This window comes from Acanthochromis polyacanthus, chromosome 1 (assembly GCF_021347895.1).
Source record: "Acanthochromis polyacanthus isolate Apoly-LR-REF ecotype Palm Island chromosome 1, KAUST_Apoly_ChrSc, whole genome shotgun sequence".
Taxonomy (NCBI): Eukaryota; Metazoa; Chordata; class Actinopteri; family Pomacentridae; genus Acanthochromis; species Acanthochromis polyacanthus.
The window spans coordinates 370,841-394,369 of record NC_067113.1 but is presented as its reverse complement, the minus strand read 5'-3'; the positions used below and the strand labels follow the sequence as shown (position 1 = coordinate 394,369).

At 42.4% G+C, this 23,529-nt stretch overlaps 1 protein-coding gene across 3 annotated transcripts in view; it reads right to left on the bottom strand.

Annotated features, from left to right (window-relative positions):
* Positions 1-12,336: 12,336 nt before the first annotated feature.
* The window catches only part of caprin2 (caprin family member 2), a 33,971-nt gene continuing 22,778 nt past the window's right edge, over positions 12,337-23,529 (bottom strand). Inside the window, exons 10-21 of one of the 3 annotated variants that reach the window (XM_022208927.2) lie at positions 19,622-19,663; positions 19,412-19,540; positions 18,988-19,072; positions 17,826-17,875; positions 17,633-17,740; positions 17,446-17,547; positions 17,207-17,347; positions 16,294-16,438; positions 16,036-16,212; positions 15,809-15,870; positions 15,105-15,159; positions 12,337-13,533 (exon numbers count right to left, since the gene is read on the bottom strand). In XM_022208927.2, coding sequence (XP_022064619.2) covers positions 12,956-13,533; positions 15,105-15,159; positions 15,809-15,870; positions 16,036-16,212; positions 16,294-16,438; positions 17,207-17,347; positions 17,446-17,547; positions 17,633-17,740; positions 17,826-17,875; positions 18,988-19,072; positions 19,412-19,540; positions 19,622-19,663 — 1,674 coding nt within the window. In that variant the 3' untranslated portion in view covers positions 12,337-12,955. Of the gene's footprint in view, positions 13,537-15,104; positions 15,160-15,808; positions 15,871-16,035; positions 16,213-16,293; positions 16,439-17,206; positions 17,348-17,445; positions 17,548-17,632; positions 17,741-17,825; positions 17,876-18,987; positions 19,073-19,411; positions 19,541-19,621; positions 19,664-23,529 lie in introns of all 3 variants that reach the window. The other 2 variants (XM_022208928.2, XM_022208926.2) reach the window with 2 other exon arrangements.

The window sequence follows — 23,529 nt, the reverse complement described above, 5'->3', positions numbered from 1 at the left end:
CTTTGGAAAGTGTAGGGAGTACCAGAGAGTAGTCTGGGGTCCGTTTCACGTGACTGATTTAGTGAAAACTCTGAGTTTAACGCTGAAATTAGGGAAACTCAGAGTTTTCTGTTTCACAAAGCGAGGTAATAATAATTATATATAATAATACATTAGATTTATATAGCACTTTTTTGGGCACTCAAAACGCTTCACAATGGATCCATTATTTATTCATTCACACATTCTGACTCTGGTGTTGGTAAACTACATTTGTAGCCACAGCTGCCCTGGGGCAGACTGATGGAAGCGTGGCTGCCAATCCGCCCCTACGGCCCCTCCGACCACCACCAACATTCACACGCATTCATACACCAGTGTGAGAGCAGCACTGGAGGCAAGGCGGGTAAAGTGCCCTCTTGCCCAAGGACACAACAGCACATGACGAGGTCAGGTAACTCTAACTAGAGACAGAGGGGTAATTCTAGCCTGTTTCACACATACATAAATTCATCCATACATAAATAACTTAAATTCTCGGTCAGTTGTCTACCGTCATAACCAGCAGGTTTTTCTCAGGAAACCTCGAGTTTCTCTCTGTCTCCGCCCTCTTTCAGCCACACACGCTGTTTGATTTCCTCATTCATTCATTTAGTCAGCAGGTGAGTTTTGGCGTAGAACAGCTTTTATTAACGATCTAGTGGATGAAATGGTAAATGCGCGTTACTATACCTGCAAAGCGCTTTACAAGATATGTCACATTCACACACACACACTGATGGCGGAAGCTGCCATGCAAGGCGCTAACCACGACCCATTAGGAGCAATTAGGGGTTAGGGGTCCATGTACGGACAAGGTACGTTTTATCAGTCCGTTTCCTGGCTATAAAAGACACCAGCAGAAACAAAAAATCAAGCCGTTTTTTCGTTTTCTGGCTATAAAAGACACGAGCAGAAACAAAAAATCAAGCTGTTTTTTCGTTTTCACCCCCAAAATGAAAATACGACTCCATATTTCCTTTAATTGGTGGGCAGGGCTTCCGAGCCCGCCGGTGCACAATAAAGCCCCTGCCCATCACAATAAAGCTCTTGCGCTCGCAGGCATAGACAAACTGACTTTCATTGTATTGCCTGCCCCCACTGCACTTCCCCTAATTCTAAATCAAAGCAAGTGGTGTACATAGTACAGGGTTTGCACGAAAGTAGGCTATTTATTGATTGAATGAGCGAAAGATAGCCTATTTATCGGCAATTAAACACCCAAGAAGAGGCCGAAGAGGCGTGCTGAAAGTAGGTATATAAAGTGACCAGCAGGTGTCAAGGCAGCTCATGCTGTTAAGTTCAGTTCCCGTCTTTCTTCTGCTTGGGAATCCTACTTACCATGTGTAAAAACCACCAAATGAATCAACTTAAATAATGGCAGGGGCCACAATTTTTCTTAGACATTAACAGAGGGCCACATAGGACTGCACTCTTAACCAGATATGAAAACTGCTGTTTTAATTATGTTTGTATATGTTTATTGACCAAACATATAGTGCACAGTAATTTGGCATATTCCATACTCAAATGCATGTATGACAGTTGTACTCCTTTTTGATAAATCCGGATAGAAAAGGTTTGAAATAAACAAAAAATAACGACTCATTGTGATTTGTCTGACTCCAAAACATAATTCTCTACACATTGCGCCTAGCTTGAAAGAACAGATCTGACTGCAGGTTGCAGATACAACTCTGAAAAGGGAGGGAGAAAGGGAGAAAGGGAGAGAGGGAGAGAGAGGGAGAGAGAGAGAGAGAGAGGGCTATCAATGGCTGCATGGCATGGAAAACTTGGACCCTGGAACACACTACTATCTCAATCAAGTTTTCTCTTTCCTCCGCTCTTATCCATGGCACAACATCTCTTCCTCATTAGTTGGGAAGACTGATGAAGAGGGATAGTTGGAAATGCACTGTAGTGACCAGGTGTGTCATTACAACTGATTCAGCACCACAGAGGACACATTTTTATAATTTTCAAAAATAATCTGAGGGCCACTTCAAGTGAGGGCATGAGCCGTGTGCGGCCCCTGGACTGCCGGTTGCCCATCCTATTCGGCTTCAGTATTAGCTGCAAGTAATGACAGTCATAACTGAAAGTAAATTTAACTTTTTGTTTTTGCTCTGTTGAAATTCCAGAATCATATTGTTGAAAGGATGTGGCCAGAAGTCAACAACAGAGTGAACTACCCACTGAAAACGGCTCTCATCCAGCTCGTAGGAGGAACTTGACATGGAGGACAACTTGACACGATACTATGTCTCCACACTTACATGTCAGGTAGCAGAGATTGGACTTGGTCGGATGGTGCAGTCCTGGAATGCATCCAAGGTTATCCCTTTAAGGTCCAGGCAATTTCCGCCCGAAATTTCTACTGAGATTTACAGAAAGTAAATTGAATGCTGTTCTTGAACTGTTTGGAGTACATGCATGGTTGGGGTCTCATTTGAAAGCTGACAACCTGAATTTTCACCCAGTGCAGTCAGAATTACTCTAGGTGCTACTGGCACAGAGTATTTCATGTTGGCACACACTGAATTAGGATGAATTTTTTTCTCGCCTACATTTTTCCCTAATAAAACACCTGAAAATCAGTGTGGCAGCACTGAAAGAGCTTGAAAACACAATATTGCAAAAGCCTGGGGTCTTACATAGTTCAGGTCAAAATTTCAGAGCAATACTACAAGAAATGAGTGTTTCACACATGTATTTGTACTGATATGCTCCGCCCCTGTCAATGTTGGATACAATCTTTATACACTGTGCACACTCTCTACAGAATGGTATAAATTCATTTTCACTTAATTTTCACATTATTTTCATTCCAAAAACTCATAAAGAACTCAAAAAATCACTTCAGATAGGCTTCAGTGTCGATCACACACACAGATTGAGAGGAATACAGAGAAACAGCAGGTGGAGCCCGGAGCTCACGAATGAAATATCATATAAAGCCGCTGGCAGAGGCGGGATTTATATTCAAGCCATTCAGCAAGCTCATTGGCTACCAGGCCTGTCAATCTAACGTTTCCTCCGGCGTGATTTGCTGAGAAACAAGTCAATCAAGTGATGTAATCGATATCTGTCAGACTCGGCCATGGTTGGCTATATCGCCGAAGTAGGCGGAAACGAGTCATCTGATTGGTTGAAGTTCGGTTTGAAGCGGTAGAGAAGCGTCCAGTATCCATTTTGAATCGCGAACAAAGGGAATACGACCGTGTATGATAAAGTTATAATAGAAAGATGCAGTGAATATGAAACGCACAGTGCCACCACGCGCCGCGTGCACGCGCACGGAGCCGATCGTTTTCTGGATTTTTTACTTATTTCGAGACATGTTTTGGCCAAAGTATTATACTGGATTGTTTCCTCTGGATGGCTAAGCTTGGGTTCTGGCCGGTTTTTGTGGATTATCTTCTTTTATGACCAGAAACGAGCGTCCAAACTGCGTCGACAGGTGAGCTGTGCACGTTTACATGACTTGTTGTTTGTTGGATAAATGTGTTTATATTACCCGCTGTGGTAATCACATCTGAAAGTGGTTTATACCGGCGGATTCATGAGAATCTCAGCTTTCTATGTGTGTATAGTGTTTGTATAATCGTGTTTGCAGTGTCCTTCTATTTAAAAAAAAGCGTAAAAACGGCCCGCCCGCGGGCCGGCGTACTTTAATTATACTGATTTATAAATTTTCTTTCAAGCCTACAATGTACTTCTACTTTATAAACATAGCAGTGTGTAAAATTACAAGGCTGTGGTTCATATCCCATTGCTCTTGGTATAATTGATGTTTGCCATCCCTATCGGCATTATAGTCAATGTTCTGATATGTATTAATTTATTCCAGAAATGTACCTGTGTTTGTGTATGTGTGTAAGTGTCTGTCTCCTGACTATGTCTGTTGTCTAGTGGAGCAAATATTTCTCGACCTGTCAGACTCTACAATGAATATAGTTGCTTTTTTGTTATTTTTTTTTTCAACACATAATTTAGTTACCTCCTTGTATTGAACACTGAAGCCAAAAATATTTGGACTACTTTTCAGTGTAACTTATCTATAAGAACATTTAAACCCCATAAAATACAGTCAATTTTTGCCTGAAATTTCTACTGAAGATGTACGGAAAGTAAATTGAATGCTGTTCTTTAACTGTTTGGAGTACAGGCATGGTTTGGGTCTTCTTTGAAAGCTGACAACCTGAATTTTCACCCAGTGCAGTCAGAATTACTCTAGGTGCTACTGGCACGGAGTATTTTATGTTGGAACACATTGAATTAGGATGAATTTTATTTTCGCCTAAATTTTTTCCCTAATAAAACACCTGAAAATAAGTGTGGCAGCACTGTGAGAGCTTGAAAACACAAAAAGGCAACAGCCTAGGGTCTTACATAGTTCAGGTCAAAATTTCAGAGCAATACTACAAGAAATGAGTGTTTCACACATGTATTTGTACTGCTATGGCCAGGCGCTGTCAATTTTGGACACCCTCTATACACCCTCTGCACACCCTGGGCAAAAATGGTATATGTTCGTTTTTCAGCCCGTTTTCACATTATTTTCACTCCAAAAACTCATAAAGAACTCAAAAAAAGCACTTCAGAGCAGCTCCAGTGTGTACCAGACAGAGAGACTGGGAGGGAGACAGAGAGGCTGCAGCCGAGGTGTGAAAAGTCACAGAACCCTGCTGGCAGAGGCTCTATTTATATCCTGCTATTCAGCAGGCTCATTGGCTACAAGCCCTGTCAGTCAAACATTTCCACCGACGTGATTTGCTCAAAATTTACTGACGAAATGAGGTAGGTCCAGATCGGTCAGTCTCGGCTACGGTTGGCCGTTTTGGCCTGGGAGGCAGGCCAGAGTCACTTGATTGGTTGAAATGCGGTGTAAACCAAAAGAATAGAGTGCAGTCGCCATTTTGAGTGCAAGACCGTGTGGATTTGTGTATGGGAGACGCCAGTGTTTACAAACAGTGACGTCACGAAGTCACGTGATTACTGCGCTGGTTGGCAAGAGGAACCAGAGGAACAATGGCTGATGACAACAATGCGAACTATCCTTCCGTGAAATTGTCCGATTATGCTCAATCCTTATCACCTGAGGCCCGACAAATATACGTGAGTAAGCTGAGATATCAGGGAAACAGTAAAGCCTTGCCAGATCCCTACAATTTGAAGACTGGGTGGGTTGCTGATCCTTCATTGTGGCCGGACATTTCCTTCACCGACATTTATTTTTAATTGATTGACACCACTGGGCAGTTCACCCACCCAAAAATATATAATTATGAATTAAAAATAATATATCTTCTGTTAATCTTCAACAAGATGTCAAAGAAACGTCAAGAAGTTGCTGTATTTTTTTGTCTGCAGTATGGCTTCTATGTAACAGTAACAGACCCACAGCATTGGTGATCGAAAATAGAACAATTCTAAAAAAACGATCGCTAGACACATACAGAAACAAATATGGTTACAAACAGGAGGCTGCTGGCTTAAGGAGATGTTATTGAATATGCTTCATTCGACTTTAGTATACTTTCATCGCCTAAAAAGCGATCAGTAACACATGACAACACTGAACCAAACCGAAAGTGTAGAGATCGCTTCACGCGAAGGATGCGACACTAAATCAATATCTTTTGGTAAATAAGCTCAAAGTTGGACATACTGAACATGCTAAACTGTTGAATATTTTACCTGAAGAAAAGTGGGAGCCACAGACACGATCTCTGCTGCTTACTGGGGTACAAGTTTTCCTGTTGATGGCTGAAGCCACCGCCATCTTCTCTCTCCTGAAATCAGTATTCGGTGAAATTTCAAGCCTGATCCCTTCTCAAAACGCTTCGTACAACCAACAACTACACACGCTATTACCATTGTGGTAAATACATGTGCAATTTCATTCATGAAAAGTGATAACTTTACGTATTTGTTTCAATCCCGATATCATTCTCGTAGCAAGCCGTTATGTTACTGCCGGTTCTTGCCAACCAGTAGCAGTCTTGTACCATGTGACCATAGCAAATGACGACACGCTGGCGTCTCCCATTGTCACTACCCGATCCGTCCCGGAAACCTGATTTGTACTGCGCATGTGCGAAAAGTACGTCACTTCCGCTACTCGTATTTCAATGCACTTTACGGCATTTTAACCATACCCGAAAAAAAACCTACACGATCCGTACTGCGCAAGTGCACATTTACTTCACCTTAAAAACTTTATTTAAACTATCGTTCAATTTCAGTAACCAGTTGGCGATGTGACAGGCTAGCTAGCAGGAGGATTTTGGGCCACCGTCCCCGGCCAGAGTGCGGCACCACCCGGTCAAAATCATGGTTCTCTGACTTTTCAAAATGTCAAGGGGGGATGCTCTGGAGGTGTGTGGCCGCCCATGGTGCACCCTCCGCGGGGCAGGGAAAATGAAACCTGGCCTGGGAAGGGTGCACAAAGGGCAGCCACACTATCCTAGCCGTGCTAGACAACCCACGGCAACGAATTTAATTCTCTGCCAGGGTGGGTCTAGTTACCCTCCATAAGGCTCGAGGCTGGATTCTCCTAAAACTGGCCGGACCAATCACCATGAAGTGTAGAGTCAGAAGGCGGGCGTAACGAAGTGACGACAGATTCTGACAGAAACAACCAGCGCACAATAAACAGTTATCTTTCGACTCGGCTTTGGCCACAGCCCTTAAAGATTTGAAGCTAAAATTCAACTTGAAAGATAAACAAAGGACGGCACTGAAGTGTTTCATTGAGAAGAAAGACGTATTGGGATTTATGCCGATGGGATATGGCAAATCCTTAATATACCAGTTGGCTCTGCGGCTCCGCTGGTTGGGAAGCTAACGGGACTTAGCCACAATCCGCCGGTACTCTCGGAACTATGTCAGCCTATTCGTTGCGTTGATTGGTTGTTTACCTACCCAATTGCTGCAGAGGGATTTGATAGACAACCTTTTAGCCCGCCTCCCTCCCTGTGGTGCTTCCCTAGACCCTTGTGCCATCAGAAACATGGGTGTAGCATGGCTAGGCTACAGCCACACACCTCCAAAGCATGTTATATAATGTCTGTGTGTTATCTACCTGCATCAATACATGCAGAATGTTATGGGTCAAAGTTGTAATGTTCTCAGGATATGACACATGACATTTTTGATTGCAAAAATAAAAGGGGATTTATTAATGTACAAAACATGAAAAGAAATAAACAATGGATGCTGAAATCTGAGGAGCTGGTGCCATGGCGCTGAGGAAAGAAACCAAGCAGCAGGGAAGGAGTCGCTTTTTAGGGCCAGCCCACAACCTTATGCAGGTTTACACAATCACACAAGTCCAAAAATCCAATTTTTTTTTCTGTAAACCACAAATAGCACAGAAGTAACTGATTGATTGATTTCAGCACATTTGGCTGCAAAATTGGCTGCAGAAGCCTGGATGGCTTTCCTCTGAATAAAAGGCTCGCACTTCTCCTCTTTTCCCTCTGCCAACATATCCTGTAGAAAAAACAGAACAGAACAGAAGAATGGCCTCTAAGCGTTATTTTCTTCAGTGAGATTTTCAGTATCTGTAATGACACAAATATAAGATTATACAGTTAGCATACCTCGTGGCATGTCTTTATATTGCTCTCCACATTCTTGGCAGATCTCGATGGTGTACATTCTCCAGTACTCCTTTCTGTAATTTGCAGAGAATCTGCTCCATGTGCAAACACCTGTGGAAAGAAAGAAAAAGTAAAAACATATACATGCAGCTAGTGAAAAATATGTGACAACAGCAAAAAGTAATTGCATGTATCATTGTATTATTTAATGAAGTACTTACTGTGAAGCCACTTAAAGTGTGCTTGCCTCCTGAAATATTCAGTAGACACAAGGTCTCTGAAAGTGGAGCACACCAGAGCCAGTCTGCAGATTGCAGCATCACCTTCATTGAGGACAGCTCCTTGCAATATGTCCACAAGGACACATGTTGGCAACTGTAAAATGTAGATGAGTCGACGATGATGATACAAAATTTGTACATTAAGTTGCAGAAATGTACACACTGAAAATGCAAAGTATACTGAATAATGTTTTTCATAACAATTACTTCACTCACTACACAATAATGCCTCTTTCTGCCCTGATGGAGCTGCCTGTGACTGTACTTACTAATTCAGTTATGTCCAGTTATGTGTTTAAAGAAAAAGGAAATTAAAAACATTACCTCCAACAAGAAGCACCTGTCAGCCTCAACCTTTAAACAAAAACATGAACATCACATTACATGGACACCATGGACACCATGCATCCATCCATCCATCCATCCATCCAAACCTATATAGCGATAAATAGTCCCACCATCAACATTGTGTGGTTACATTTCTACAAATGGTTACCTCATTGTTGTCCTCTTCCACCTGTTCCATTGGACTTGGCAAAGGCTTGGAAGAGGGTGCCGAAGGCACCCTGAAGATGGGCTGGAGAGTTCCCTGGAGGAGAAGGGATGCTTCCTCTGTCCAGAAGGCAAATCTATGTCCATGCCTTTAAAAAGTAATATCATTGTGAATGCACTCTACTTGTATACTACCGCTCTGTTCAGACCATCCAGTCACAGGGTTATATATATAGATGACTACAGTAAGCAACATTCACTTGGAACTGTGACTATGATGCCAGTAGGGCTAGTTTGTCTTTAGTACCAACCATACCCTTCTGTGCAGAATCTCTCCATCAGCTGAATGCACCACCACAGTCGAATTGCTGGCATTTCTCCCTTAAGACAAATACAATATAACCTAAATCAAAAATTGGACACTGGCATTGGTATTTTGGTGGTACATTCTAAAACAGCTTACCTCTGTGAATGTCAGCGGAGACGAGGTGCAGACGCAGAGAGCATACTGTAAAATAAAAATAAACCTTTAACATGTTGAGACATTATATTCAAGCAAGGGCAAAAAAAATGCTCACCATCAGCATGAAGATGCCACAGCAATTTCCCAAGGACTGATAGGGAAACAACTAAAAAAGGAAAGGTGTCTTTAATGAAGACAGCTCACATAAATTTGCATTTTTTTTTGCATTAATATGTACTTGATGTGCTTGCAAAATTTTAGATTGAAAGCATACCTCAAGGTCTCTTCCCATTTTTTCCGTCCAGGATCCAGGGTCAATGAAGGCCGCTACCGATCTGGCATTGTAGATAATACACATTAGACAAAAATCTAAAGTGTGCAAGAAAAAAGGAGGAGCCTAAGAACGAGGCTCCCTGCTGATCTTTTAGCCTGAGAACGAGGCTCGTTTTAGACAATCTAGCCAAAGAACCCACTTGGCCATTGAACAAGGCCAGAACAATTTTTCATTTCTTTAGTGTCAACCTAAACACGATTCGGTAGAGATCATCTCCAAAACCATCAGGGCGAAGTGCGTCCAGAAAGAGTATCTGTCTCTCAGCTACCAATATAGCCTGCAATAGACAGTTGTTGTTGTCATCATCCATGAAAACACATCACATCAATCTCGGTTATTTTCTATCAGATAAAAAAAACAGGGTTAGAAACACCAAGTGCACTCACACAGAGCAGATAGTGGTCAGTTCTACCTGCCTGCCTGCTCCAAGCTGGAAACAGCAGGATGTCTTTGGACCTAAAGTCATCCTAGAGGTATTGGCAGAAATGAGTACACATGCATATACACAGGAGCAAAAACAAAAAGAAACATACTGGCAAGCAGCGCAGCAGGTTGACTTGTTGATCCTTCCAGGTGGCCACAGCGTAGAGGTCAGCAATGTGAACATCTTTTCCCTAAAGATAACACGGTCAAAGATAATCACTACACATCCACCATTATGGCTAAAAGTGAGATAAAGGTGTACTGGTACTATAGATCACATGTCTTTGTGCAGCTTCCCCCACGATCTTGAGACAAACATTCCCAATCTGAAATAAATAGAAAAAAGCAATAGAATATGGTTTAAAATGGTATTTTCAAAATCCTGCATTACAAGATGTTTTCTTTGCAATGCATTAGACTATGCAACAAGACACACTCACAGTGGATTCCATGCATTGCTCCAAACCCAGGCTCCAAAAGCCAGACTGCAGCATGGTCAGCAGCCTAAAGATTTTCATAATATAATTCACTTGTCTCCCTCCTTTAATATAATCTAATCACAGGCCCTCTCAGGGGTCACCCTGCAGTGACGTAGGCACTGGAAACGGGCTTTCAGCAGGCCTATGGTCATCTCCACCCGGGCTCTGGTCCTGCAGTGAGTCCGGTTGAAGTTCTGTTGGGGGCCTGGTTCAGGGTCAGGGTATGAGGTCATCAGCCTGGGTTGGCATGGTAACCCCTGATATTACTGTGGCATGTGTTCTTCATAATATTACCACTATTAGAGGACAGCAACACCCTGCCCTACAAACTGAAGACCCAGATGATGAGCCCATCCACCTGCAGCTATCCAGGACAGCAGAGCAGTCAGAGACACCGTATGCAATAATCACTTTAGAGTTTAAGTCACCATCATCACCACCACAGCAAATAAAGACATGATACACATTTCATTTGGTCTTCTTTATTTCCTACAAATAAAAGATAGTTCAGTTCATGTTCCAATAGTTAACATAATTCACCTGTGACCATCACCCACCTCTAACTTGTGCTCCAGTATTTCAATTTCTAGCTCTGCCCTCCTAATCTGTTTTTTTGGATTTTTCTCAGCAAATGCAGTTTGTAAATCTGTTTTACTGATAACTGGGAATACATGAGGACATTAAATTATACAGTTGCACATGAATTCCACAGAATGAAGCTCTGGTGTTTCCTGAACATCCATCTCACTGTGTCAGTCTGTGCAGTGGAAGCTGAGGGACCATCCTGCTGCTGTCCAGCCATGCTCTGTTAAAAAGGATGAGAATGTGCAATACTTCAGTGTAGGCTAAATGTCACACTTTATATTCCACCCAAAATGTGAATGAGAAGAGAACTATGAGTAACATACCTCTTTATGCCTTTCTGGATCCCCCTCTGTAAAGGCAGCAGACACAGTTTCATCCTCTTCATCCTAGATCAGTGACATGTTTCAGTACACTTAAACTACCATTTGGATAAATCTTTGGAGTGTTGCCTACTTACAATTACAAGGTTTGTTGTGGTGTGAGGGGGCCAAAAGACAAAAAAAGACACAAAAGAGAACTAAATAATCATATATATATATATATATATATATATATATATACACACACATCCATGACCTTTTATACCACTCTTTTTACAGGCATCTGCTTTCTTTCTGTTGGCTGAGCAGAAGTCTATGTTAGTTTAAATAGGCTTAATTATTTAACAGGACATGATATGGATGCAGACATTTAGGCTATGTGTGGATAAAACAACTGCACAGTCAAACAGCCACTTAATATTTAGGCTACTTTACAATGTAAAACATGATCAACATGAAGTACCTCCATGAGATAATGCCGAGGTCTGACCTGTTTGAACAATGTTTTTATATTTCATCTTAAGCTGCTGCCATGTGCGCTTCTCCCCTGCGGGATTTCACCTAATATATTCTACCATTCAGACAGTTTTTCCCTGTAATATTATTATGATTACAAAGGACTACATTTAAACTTACGCATTGATCCGGGCAGCAGTGTTCTCCACGCCGTCTCTCTCTCTTTTCCAGCTGCAGCGGTGTTACACTTCTTTCTTAAAACGTCTTCAAACTCGCCATATGAGTGCGTTAAAAACTTCCAGTTCAAAAACGCAGCCTTTCGTTCCCCGTTGCCATGGTGACTCATCGACTCGGGGCTCCGTTGATGCTGTCTTTTCAGAGTTGTGGTGCACACGCTTAACTCCGGGTGAAACTAGTCCGAGTTGATTAAACCAACTCATATCAGCCGTTGTGAAACCGAAAACTCAAGAGTTTTCTATTTCAGAGTAGATCAGGGTGTACTAAATTTTGCTGCAGTGAGTTCCAATTATGGGGCTTCTATTAATACGGCAAATCTATCAATACAGTAAATGTGAACAGTTTTTAGTTTTAAGTACCTGCTGTTACTATCGGACAGGGGTAAACCCCTTTTGTTGTATAGTGTAGTTTGTTCAAAATCTGGGGATATAATAAATGCATTTTAATTGTGTATACATTTAAAAATCCATCATCTCTTCAGAAAAGTGTCTAGTAGTGGAACTGAATAGATAAGCTGCAGAATCACCTGTTTGATTTTCTTTTGAGACTGTCAGCACACTGAACAGTGCTGAGTGAGTGATGTGTGTACTGTGTTTCTGTAAGTGTAAAGCAATAGCACGCTCAAGAGAAGAAACCCAAGCTTCACTGCTCATCTTTTATTTAGCCACAACAAGTGACCACTTCCGTAACTCCACAGTAGTATGTTAGTGCAACAGTTTGGCATAAAGTGTTCGACAATATACCCACCACCAAGAACACAATCTTTCCATCTCAGCTGAATGCATAGGAGCCAAACATCAAGCAAAGTCCTGCTAGTAGAGTTAGTTATAATTCACCTGATAGGTCAGCCATTCATTCACATCCAAAAGCCATTCAGAAAACAGAAAGGTACATGTTGATAACATTGCATCAGAGTTCACACTGAAATCAGACCTGTGAGCTCAATGTGTGATGTGCTACAGAAAGACTTACAGCTAGATGACATGCCTTCCAGGCCCACTTGTACGAGTAGGATAGTCACAAGGACCAATATTGTGAATCACAAACAGGAGGGGAATCAAGTATCTCAGTTTTTTATCAGGTAGTCATGACACCCGTTTCAGATCATGGCTATGAGTACAGATCACACTATTTGGCCACTGACACACCTCATGTTATGAACGGGCTTCATGGTGAATTAAGCTGGACCACAATTTTGAAATGTCAGATTCATCACCATTTAGTGCAGAGCAAACAGTCCACACACTGGGAGCAGGGGGCTCAGTCCTGGTACAGCAGAAAGCCAGAGAAGGTACTGTACTTCCAGGTGCTGCCGTAGATGGCACCACGGTGCAGCCTGAGCCACACCTGGTCTCCCTGGAAGAGAGGCAGGATTGCATGGTTGCTGGCCGTCTCGTGATCTGGGGCTCCGTCATTGGCATATGCCGACACCATCACCTCCTCGTTGCGCATGAGGTTGATGTAGAGCGGCACATTGACGGCGAGCTTCAGGATGTGGAAGGTGAAGACGTAGGTTCCATTTACAGGGCAGGTGAAGCGGCCGATGTGGATGTCGTACATTTCCCCTAGGTTGCTATGCAGCTGGTCAAACACAATGGGCTGGTCAAGGTTGCCGGGAGCGAAGTTGGCGGTGCGAGAGGCGGTGAAGGCCACTCGCAGAGAATGGGGGGGCGAGTAGAGTGGCATTGGCAGCAGGGCTGGGGGGTGGTGGGGGTGGCCATGGGGAGTGAGAGGAACCTCCATGGTGGAGACTGACAGCAAATCTCCTTGACCCGAGTCCACCAATGTGCAGGTTCCATCCTGGTCTGGACTGCCCACCTGGGCAGAGCTGCTCCAAGCTGCTGCGGAACCAAGACGGGAAGGTTAGCAGGATGAAACAGCGGAAGGAGCAATGCAAGCAATTTTAGGACTGTGGTGCACAAGAAGAACTGCATTGTTTAGTCTGGAAGAATCAATCTCTTGTTCATTTTCCCTATTGGAACGATCCATCTGAACACAGCAACACAGGGACCCTTTAAGCTGGATTTATGACCTGACTGCACTGCATATCAGAAAACAGTTCAAACCCCTTCCTCAACACATTTCCAACTCCAAGTAGGGGCTGCCTATGTCTATCATTTGGTGCAACTTTTCCTAAGTCAATCAGCTAACATTCACACACACACACTTCACAACGCATTTTTCCCCCTCACTAGTTCTGCAACTACTTGCTGTATTTTTCATCTATACAACTAAATAAAACTCTTGCAGTGCCTCACTGTGCAGCATTATTCCCCATTTTCAAACTTCTAGTGTGTCCATTTCGAGCAAAATACAAAAAAAGTTTGATTTATCAAATAGAGAGCACGTCTTAACAGCAACAAATATGTAAAAATAGTAAGTTATATCTCATGGAAAATGACCGAGCAAACATTTTATCTTCTTTAAAACAAAGCCTACAAATGGTCATTTTCATAATTCGAATAACTAAAAAAATAGATAGATCAAATGGAAAAATAAAGTACATTGTTTTTGCACATTTATCGCACCTTCAGCTCTATCCAGTTGGAATCAGAGGTTCCACTTTAGATGCCATGATTACAATTTCTTGAAAGAGTCTGATAGGTACAACCAGCCTTATTTAAACCTCTGATGTTATAGATCTGTGTGCTGTCATCATGCCAACATCTAAAGGCCTCCACAAATAACGGTTGACTTTAACAAGATCTTCAGACAACTTAAACTAAATCCCTCCACTGTGAAGGAAAACATGTACAAGTAGGGTCAATTTCAAAGAATCTCTGATGTATCCAAGACTGGCTGCCTTTTAGAAATGGAACCAAGGAAAAAATGAACCAAGTACACAAACTTTTCCATTCTGAAGGAAGATCAGTACACTTTGGCCTGACTTAGTACATTTATCCTGTAATTTTGATAAAGGCATCAGTGACTTCTACTTTGTTTCTGACTGATACATAAATGTTTGGAGTCAGTACATGAATACGTTTAAGGTGGAACCTGAGCCTTTTCATTTCCTGAACCACACAAACAAACCAACCTCAATCATTTAATATTTTTAAATACAGTTCAATTACCCTCACTAAAAGTGAAAACTTTACAATACTACACTACTTCAAAATGAATTGTAGAAGTACTCCAGACCTAATTAGCCTCATGATATCACATGATTTTAATCAAGTTGTAAAACAGCTGCTGGGATGAAACAAAGATGAAAATAAGGTCTGCATCCAGCCATTCAGGAGGCACAACAGATTTAAAACCGGGAATTTTTTTCTCATCCAAACATTGCAGATGCTGGAATGCTGTCAACGATAAACATTTCACTTCAACGGCGACATTCTGAACGCTGTTCTTCAAGCAAAGAACATAAGCTCCAGATCCAGATCTTTTGTAGCAAAAACCTGCTTACCACTGGAGTTATGTCTCCCTCCTCCACGTCTGTAGCTGTGTTGGTATCCTGAATCCTTAGAAAAGACAAGAAACTCTATAAACACAAAAACACAACGCATGCAGACACACAACAGGACTGCATGCAAGGATTTCCTTGGTCTTCTGCTGCATGTCATGTGACATACCATGCTAATTATTTCATAGTAGCATGATTTGTCTTGCTAAAAGATATAGTGAGGGTGAACAAAAAATAAACTAAAGAAGGACTTTAAAGAATACTCCAGTTTCTTGGTTCTCATTTTCAACCATTATTTGCACTGCACTGTACTCAGAAGGATCACTATAATGAAGCCGGCAGACAGTGTTTTACTTTCTGCATATTTACAGAGAGCAATGTTGCCATAAACTCAGAGACTGTGAAGTTTATTTTTGTGGAGTGGGCTGCAAAAATGTTCTAAAAAATTAGGAGTTAACAAGTGAATCAGGAGAGTCATGAGCAGGCCCAGCCTTCCTGTTGCCATCTTTAAATTGCTCCAAACAACTAGGCTGCCAACTTGAACAGCATTCACGTCTCTTAAGACAAATATGTATTCAACGCTAATATCTTACTGGTAATAGCAGTAATTCATCTGTGTCAAAATGTGCAGTACATGAAAACTGATACCTGACAAGGGCATGGATTAAAAAGTAAATCAATAAAAAAACTAAAAGGAATTGGCTTACTCGAGCAGAATAAGGTAGAGGGCCAGAGTCCCTGAGATGAACCTGGGGGATGCAAGATCCTCCTGGGGAGCAGAAATCAGTTTCAGAAAAGCCTCAACATGATCCGTTTTAGATTGTATTTAACCAAGACCATCCCACACCTCAGCCTGAACAGATTTCTTCTAAAAAGTAGGTAAGTGAGAATGCAGAAGTGCTGCAAGTGTAAAAAGAAACTTGAGGACAGATACCTCGGTGCCACCCAGAAGTGCGAAAGCTTTGTGCCAGTCCCCTGCCACCACGTGCCATACCTCGGACAACTCCTCTGGTGTTGTACGACTGGCTGGCTCGACTCCCACCACCACCTGATTGGCCAGGGGACAGGAAGATCTGTCCACCATTACCCAATGTGTAATCTGTCTGGTACACTAGAGAGTTCATACAGCAAGAAATGTACTGAGTGTTGACTATTCAGCCCATGAAGGGATGCACATATCTCATCTACGTACCAGACTGCAGTTCATCTTCTGCAGGAGCAAACTCCGGTGGTGTTTGGGTGCTGGCAGTGCTGTACATAGGCTCAGAAAAAGCTGCAGGGTCTGCTTTGTAGTTTGGTTCCTCATTATGGTTTAACGTGGCAGTCGCCTTAAAGACCTACAAAAAGCAGAAAATAGACATCAAAGTACATTGGAGAAACTGCACAAGGCCCCTTTCAGATCAGCATATACAGGCTTTGAACTAGTTCAACTTTTTTGGGTCTGTTGGGTCAAGGACATGTGCACAACTACTACAGTGCCTATCAAAGTTCAAACCTTAACTCGTGTGTGATGATCAGGACTTGAACTGTGTTTTGTATGTCATCATGCTATAACTGTAGGGAGAAGCTTAGTAGGTGATCCTACTAAGATGGAAAGCATTCAGAACTCATTTACACTTCCTAATTATGCAGAGCATGAGACGGCACTCCATCAAAAGAGACAAGTGTGTTAACAACCAACAAATATACCACTTCTATTACCCTTTGTTCAAGTCTTAGCTATTATGCCCTACTACCATCCTGTCACCTAAAGTAACCCTGGTTTTCCATGTAGTCCAGGAATTTCAAAACAGATGCAAAAATAAAATAAGGAGTTAATTTATACCTCGAATCCCGCCTGCTGTCTCACAAATGCCACTGAAAAGCAACCATGCCAAAAGCAAGACCACCGAGCTACACCAGAAGACAGTAAGAATCTGGTGTCAACACTCAGTTTCTTACTAAATGAGAAAGCACTAATCTGATCTATCAGTTCCAGCCACTTTGTGTAACAAAAGAGAGATAACAATGACACTGAATACTGTCCAAGACAAGATCAAAAGGGTGAACTGCAGACATGTACTTTGAGTCTTGAAGTAATGAAACCTAGGTTTAGTAAAACTTACTGTCTGGATGTTCTGAAACTGTGTGGAGGTGAGAGTTTTCCTGGTTGGAGGTGTAGAGAAACTCTGTCCCTGAGGTGGGGTAGAGGCGCATGATGCCGACCCATTAGAGGGGGACGGCTTCCCTGAATCATTTACTGGTGTCTAAGAAAGGTCAAAGATAGCACAAAAGACCATCCTGGAAAACCACTAGACTTACAAGTTTGCTTAATGAGTTGAGATGGTTAAGAAAGTCCATTTACCTGAGGACTGTTGTTCTCCTCCAGGTTGATAGAGATGGTCGACTCCCTGCGGTACACAGGCGGTGAAGGAAACGTCTTTCTTTCTGCTAACTGTAGTGGCTCCTACAGAAACATGACCACTTAACCAGCCACCTAAAATACAGGGGATAACACTGTTGTATCTGTCCAGCCAGTTACTGTCTCTTACATCAGGTAGGTCCTTGGAGGAAAGCTCCTGGTCACAGGTCTCCAGGCTCTGATCACTACCATTTAGACTTGCTTTGCATTCCATAAGTCTGGCAGGCAGTGGCGTGGACTGAAGAGGGAAATGGAGATGAAGCCAAAGTGATTTTCATTTTACCTCACACCTGACTTAAGAAAAAAAAATAATGTCAGCTCACATGCATCGTTTTGGGCAGGACATCAGGAGGGCTTCTCAAATAAGTCTGAGCTATTAGAAGAAAAATAACAGAACATTGGTTAAGAAATTACATTCCCTAATCTTCTCCAGTTCTGACTCCGGTGGTAAAACAGGAAAGGTTGGAAGTATCTGAAGGAGTGATGCAGTGTGGCTGATTATTACATATAGGACTGTACTTAAGGAGATTACTACAGGGCTTGATGAGTGTTTTGATGGTGAGAAAGGTGATCCTGCCCTAATTAATGCAGAGTGAAGTAGACATGCAAGAGCTAGCTTCACTTTGCACCAATCCAGTTCTGAAGCCTGGTACCAGTATATGATTTTTTTTTCTTTGTTAGATGCCCAGTCACAATTCTACATGTTAGGAAGTGCTAGGCCATCCTGGATCTTTGAGCTTTCCAAAAGAGTTTTGTCATTCCACAGGACTTTTATTTTAACGTTTTTGCCAGACTGATATTTAGCATTTTCCAGTTATTGGCATCGTGGTTTCTATTGACCGAATGACTAAATTAAACATGCTTTATCTGTTTGATTCAGCTGCCATCTCTCTCTGCAGTCACTCTGTAGTATCAAGCAATGTCCTTCCCACAGCACTACTGGACTGGTTACCTGTCATGAGTAACAGTCAACCACCCCCAAAGCTAACCCTAACCCTGTTAATATGGAGACACAGACATTTGCAGAGCTTTGAATCTGAGCCGTGTTTGGAAGGTGAGATAGAACACAATACCAAAGTTGGAATAATGAACAATCTTCTAAAAGCATTCCCAGTTACATAGAAAACTCTCAGGACTAAACACTAAATGCCTTTACTAAAAGCTGAATTTTGAATATTTATAGATGTGCAGGTTTTCAGAGCTGGCCGTCTGTTTCTTGCTGCCATCATCTACTGATGAGATGAATAGCTTCAAACTATAGCACCAGTAATGCTCAGAAACTTTAAGCATCAAAATAGGCTTCAGTGTTGAAAATGGTTTGAAAAAACAATCCCAAACTCAAGACTTGTTTACTTTTGCCCCTCTATCTCAGAATTTATCAAACTAAATCCAGTGATGAAGAAGCACTAGAAAAACCTAGCAGGTGAATCTGAAGTTGGAATCGTTTTGCCATATGACAGAGCTCGTTGATTTGTTGGTAGTTACATATAGGAGAGGGAGATCCAGATGGGCTTCTCTTCAGTCTGGAGTGGTCATTAGTTGGAGAGCTTTCACCATCTAGAAGAGAGTCCTGAACAGGACAGAATCTTTTTAAATTCTTCAGTAGTCGTGACTAGCAAAGCAGACCAAAAACAGATCATTGTCAAAATGGAGAAACACTCTGCATCAACTACCGTGACTTTTGACAGCAAGAGGAACAGATTACAAATAACAAATTTGAACTTGTTCAGCCATTTGCAGACTGCTACATCAAACTAATTTACCTTTTTAGTGCCAACTGACCAACTGATTAGTCAAAGAGGAAGTAAGATTTCATTCAACTAAAATTTTCTTTGGTTGACAGCCCAGCAAAACAAACCACCACCTTGTATGGGGTGGCAGTTAATGTACATGGGCTTAGAAAGTCCACCTGCATGAAAGTGAAAGAGCCATGGATTTTTGTCATGAGGTCCTCAAGGTGCTGCTTCCTCAGAATGGGATCCTTGGGAAAGGCAGATGGGGAGTTGAAAATCTCTACAGGCATATCCACGTGAACTGCCTGTCAGAAATCAGGAGAGAAAAGAGTTCAAACTGTTTAAAGTGTACAGACAGCTCTACTTTAAACGAGTTCTGTACTCACCAAATTGGCATTTTGCTCCCCTTTGGCTTTCCTCTCTTTTCTCTGAGGAAAAGAACATGACAATCATCTGAGCCAAGAAGACCAACATCAAACTATCAGTGCAGTTATTGCACTTTAAGTCAAACACAGACCTTATTACTTTCTCCAAGTGACTTCACTCTGATGTACTACACTATCACCTACTGAACTTCCATTCAGCCCAACTTCTGCATTAGTAAATCATTTGGAGGGACACCTCAAACTTGTGCTGCTCAAACCATTCCTGAACCATTTCTGCTTTGTGGCATGGTGTATTATCCTGCTGAAAGAGACCATCAGGGAATACCGCTTTCATGAAAAGGTGTACATGGTCTGCAACAATGTTTAGGTAGGAGGTACGTGTCAAAGTAACAACCACACAGATGGAGGGCTCAAGGTTTCCCAGCAGATCATTACCCAAACATCACACTGCCTCTGCTGGCTGGCCTTCTTCCCAAAACGCATCAATGCAACAATCTGATGCTCTGTGTATTCTGACACCTTTCTATCAGAACCAGCATGAACTTCTTCAGCAGTTTGAGCAACAGTAGCCGGCCTGTTGGATCAGACCACACGGCCAGCCTTCCTCTCCACATGCATCAAAGAACCTTGGCCACCCATGACCCTGTCACTGGTTCTCCGCTGTTCCTTCTTTGGACTCCTTTTGGTAGATACTGACAATTGCAGACCGGGAACACCCCACCAGAGGTGCAGTTCTGGAGATGGTCTGACCCAGTTGTAGTCATCACTCGTTATTAACTTCACCTGTCATAATGTTATGCCTCATCAGCGTAGATAATAAATAAAACTGATCCAAGGACAGAACCTTGAACTCATTTTGTAAGAGGACTAAATTCTACCACATCCTGACATACTGCGACCTTTCAAAGAGATATTTCTGAAACTACAGGCACTAGCACCATTAAAACCCAGAGAAGTAAGTCATTGTAAAAGCAGAAACTGGTCGACTGCATCAAAAAAGTTTAGGCCTAAAAATTGCATTATTTGCTGATGATGTGCTGTAGTACTTGAAAATTTACAATCTTCCATTCCAGCCCTTCTGGAGTGCCTACATGAATATGGCTGTAGCTCAGGATTCAAAATTAATGAGAAAAAGTCTGATGCAATGATGCTGTCTGGAACGTTCCCAACTCAACTAAACGCAATAGCTTCATTTAGACAGTGCCATCATAGCTTTAGATATCTTGAGATAATCTTAACAATAAACCCAATGCAACTCTACAAATCCAATTGTAATAGAAAAAAAATATAACACAAATTAAGGCAGATCTTTCAAAATGGGAGGTTATACCTCTGTCACTATTTGGTAGAATTGAGACAATCAAAATGAACATTCTACCGAGGAACCTGTACTTATTTCAGTCTTTACCAGTATGGGTTCCTATGTCCACATTCACTCAGTTGGACACAACGTTCACTAAATTCATATGGCAAAATAAAAGACCGAGAGTTAGACTGAAAGTGTAATGTTCACCTAAGGACAGAGGTGGAGTTTCTCTTCCAAACATGAAATACTATTGTGCTGCTTAATTAGTTGCTATAACTCAGTGGATTAACAACGATCAGGAGGTAGGCTGGGTTACAATAGAACAGAATTCGGTAGAAGGTGTACGATTATCAGCCTTACCATTTCTGAGTAAACACATCTGGAAGAAACTCAAATTGAAAAATGTATGGGTAAAACATACATTGAGAATATGGGACCTAGTGAGAAAAAAAAAAAAAGCTAAAAAGGTACAATTAGTCTGTCAAGAGCCATGCCTATTGCTGGTAATGTTGACTTTCAGCCATCACTGTGGGATAATGGATTTAAAAGATGGGAGAGTAGTGGTCTATGCTAGGGATGTGCGCGACTAGTCGTTTAATCATTTATTTAACCGCCTACTCATTTATTAAACATTTAGTATTTTACTAGTCGGTTAAACGCTGCATTAAGCATCATGCACCTTGTTCTTCGCCCCTCTGCCTCTTTGTAAACAAGCTGAGCAGACAGGGAGAGAATTGCTCCTCCTCCCCTCCCCTCCCACGTAGCAGGGGGCAGGGATACACAGTTTGGGGAAGAAAGTTTGGAAGGTAAAGTGGGAAGATGGTGACGCGTAAGAAACTCAGCACAGTTTGGCAGTATTTTGATGCAGCAGATGACAACAAGGTCGAGTGTCGGCTATGCAAGCAGAAACTTGCTTATAACCACTGTACCGGAGCGATGAGAAACCACATCCACCGTAGACACCTCGATGTAGACCTGCAGGGCGAAGATGACGAGGCCGGGCCCGGCGGGCATGGCGGTGGGGCAAGGCAGACGAGCATGAGAGCTTTTGTTCCAGCCAGACGCTGTGATGCTCACCGCAAAGCAAAGATTATAGAACTTATTTGTGAAATGACTGCCCACGATATGCTGTCGCTGTCTTTTGTTGAAGGCAAAGGCTTCGAAAAGTTGATGCAATATATCAAGCCTGAATACACGATGCCGAGTCGCAAAACAATTACGTCTCGACTCGAGATCAGACATTCTAAAATGAAAGAGGAGATGCAACGAGCGTTTGAGGGGGCCAAATATGTGGCCATAACTTCAGACGGGTGGACGTCCATAACCACCAAGTCATACATGACTATAACATGTCATTATGTGGACGAAGAACATCTCTGCAGCTGTGTGCTTCAGACATGCACTTTGGAGGAAAGACATACCGCTGAAAACTTAGCTGCCCACCTGCGACGTGCGATGAGTACATGGGGACTGGATAACAAAGTCATCGCCTGTGTGCATGATAATGAAACTAACATGGTGCTGGCGAATGAGACCCTGCTGTACTGGGAGTTGGTACCGTGTTTTGCTCATACTCTGCAATTAGCAATCAATGACGGGCTGAAGGCGAAGGTGATGGGCCGACTGATTGGTGCTTGCACACGTTTGGTGAGCCATTTCCACCACAGCACCGTGGCTACGGTGGCGCTGAAGAAGAAGCAGCTACAACTGCGTGATCCAGGAGACAAGAGTCCGCCACACAAACTGATACAATCATGCAAGACACGCTGGAACTCAGTCTTCGATATGTTTCAGCACCTGCACTCAGAACGATGGGCCATCACTGCTGTCCTCTCGGACCGAACAGTTACGAAGCTGACAGATGCCAGGACGCTGGAGCCGACTGACAAAAACTGGCACACAATCGAGTCTATGCTCCTTGTGCTGGACTCGCTCAAAATGGCCACCACTGCCCTGTCTGGCGAGACATACGTGTCTGTGTCACTGGTTTACCCCATCACCATGAGTTTGCGGAACAGGTAAATAACTGGATGTCAGTTTTAACTTTAATGATTTACAGTATACATACATTGTGTGTGTGTGTGTGTGGGGGGTGTGCACACTGTGTGTGTGAGAGTGTACTGTGAGTGTGTGAGTGTGCTGTGTGTGGGGGGGATGTTTGGGGCAGCAGAGACTGTGGGAAATGGTGTTTCATAATTTGCTAAGTGTGCATATTTAAGAGTTGTATTGGTTCTGAGGAATAGGAAGGTCAAGAGCATCATTACCACGGTGTGACTAATGAAACAAAGAAGAAAAGTCAGAATCAATAAGAAGGAGCTTATGCTTTATTTTACTTATTACTCATGTGATTGAAACCAAGGATGATCAAGACAAAGTGATTGATAATCAAAGTACAGACAGTTTTTGATAATAAAGGTACAGATAGTTTTTGACGTAAGCCATAATCTGTAAAGAACATGAGCTTGTTGTATGTGCAGTCTCTAATCTTGCTTTGCAGAGGCGAAGTCATTCCTACGAGAGCGATAACAAAACATCTGCTGTGACAGAGGAGAGTGGACCAACGCAGTACCGGAGGGGGCGGCCAGCCTAGAGTATAAGAAGA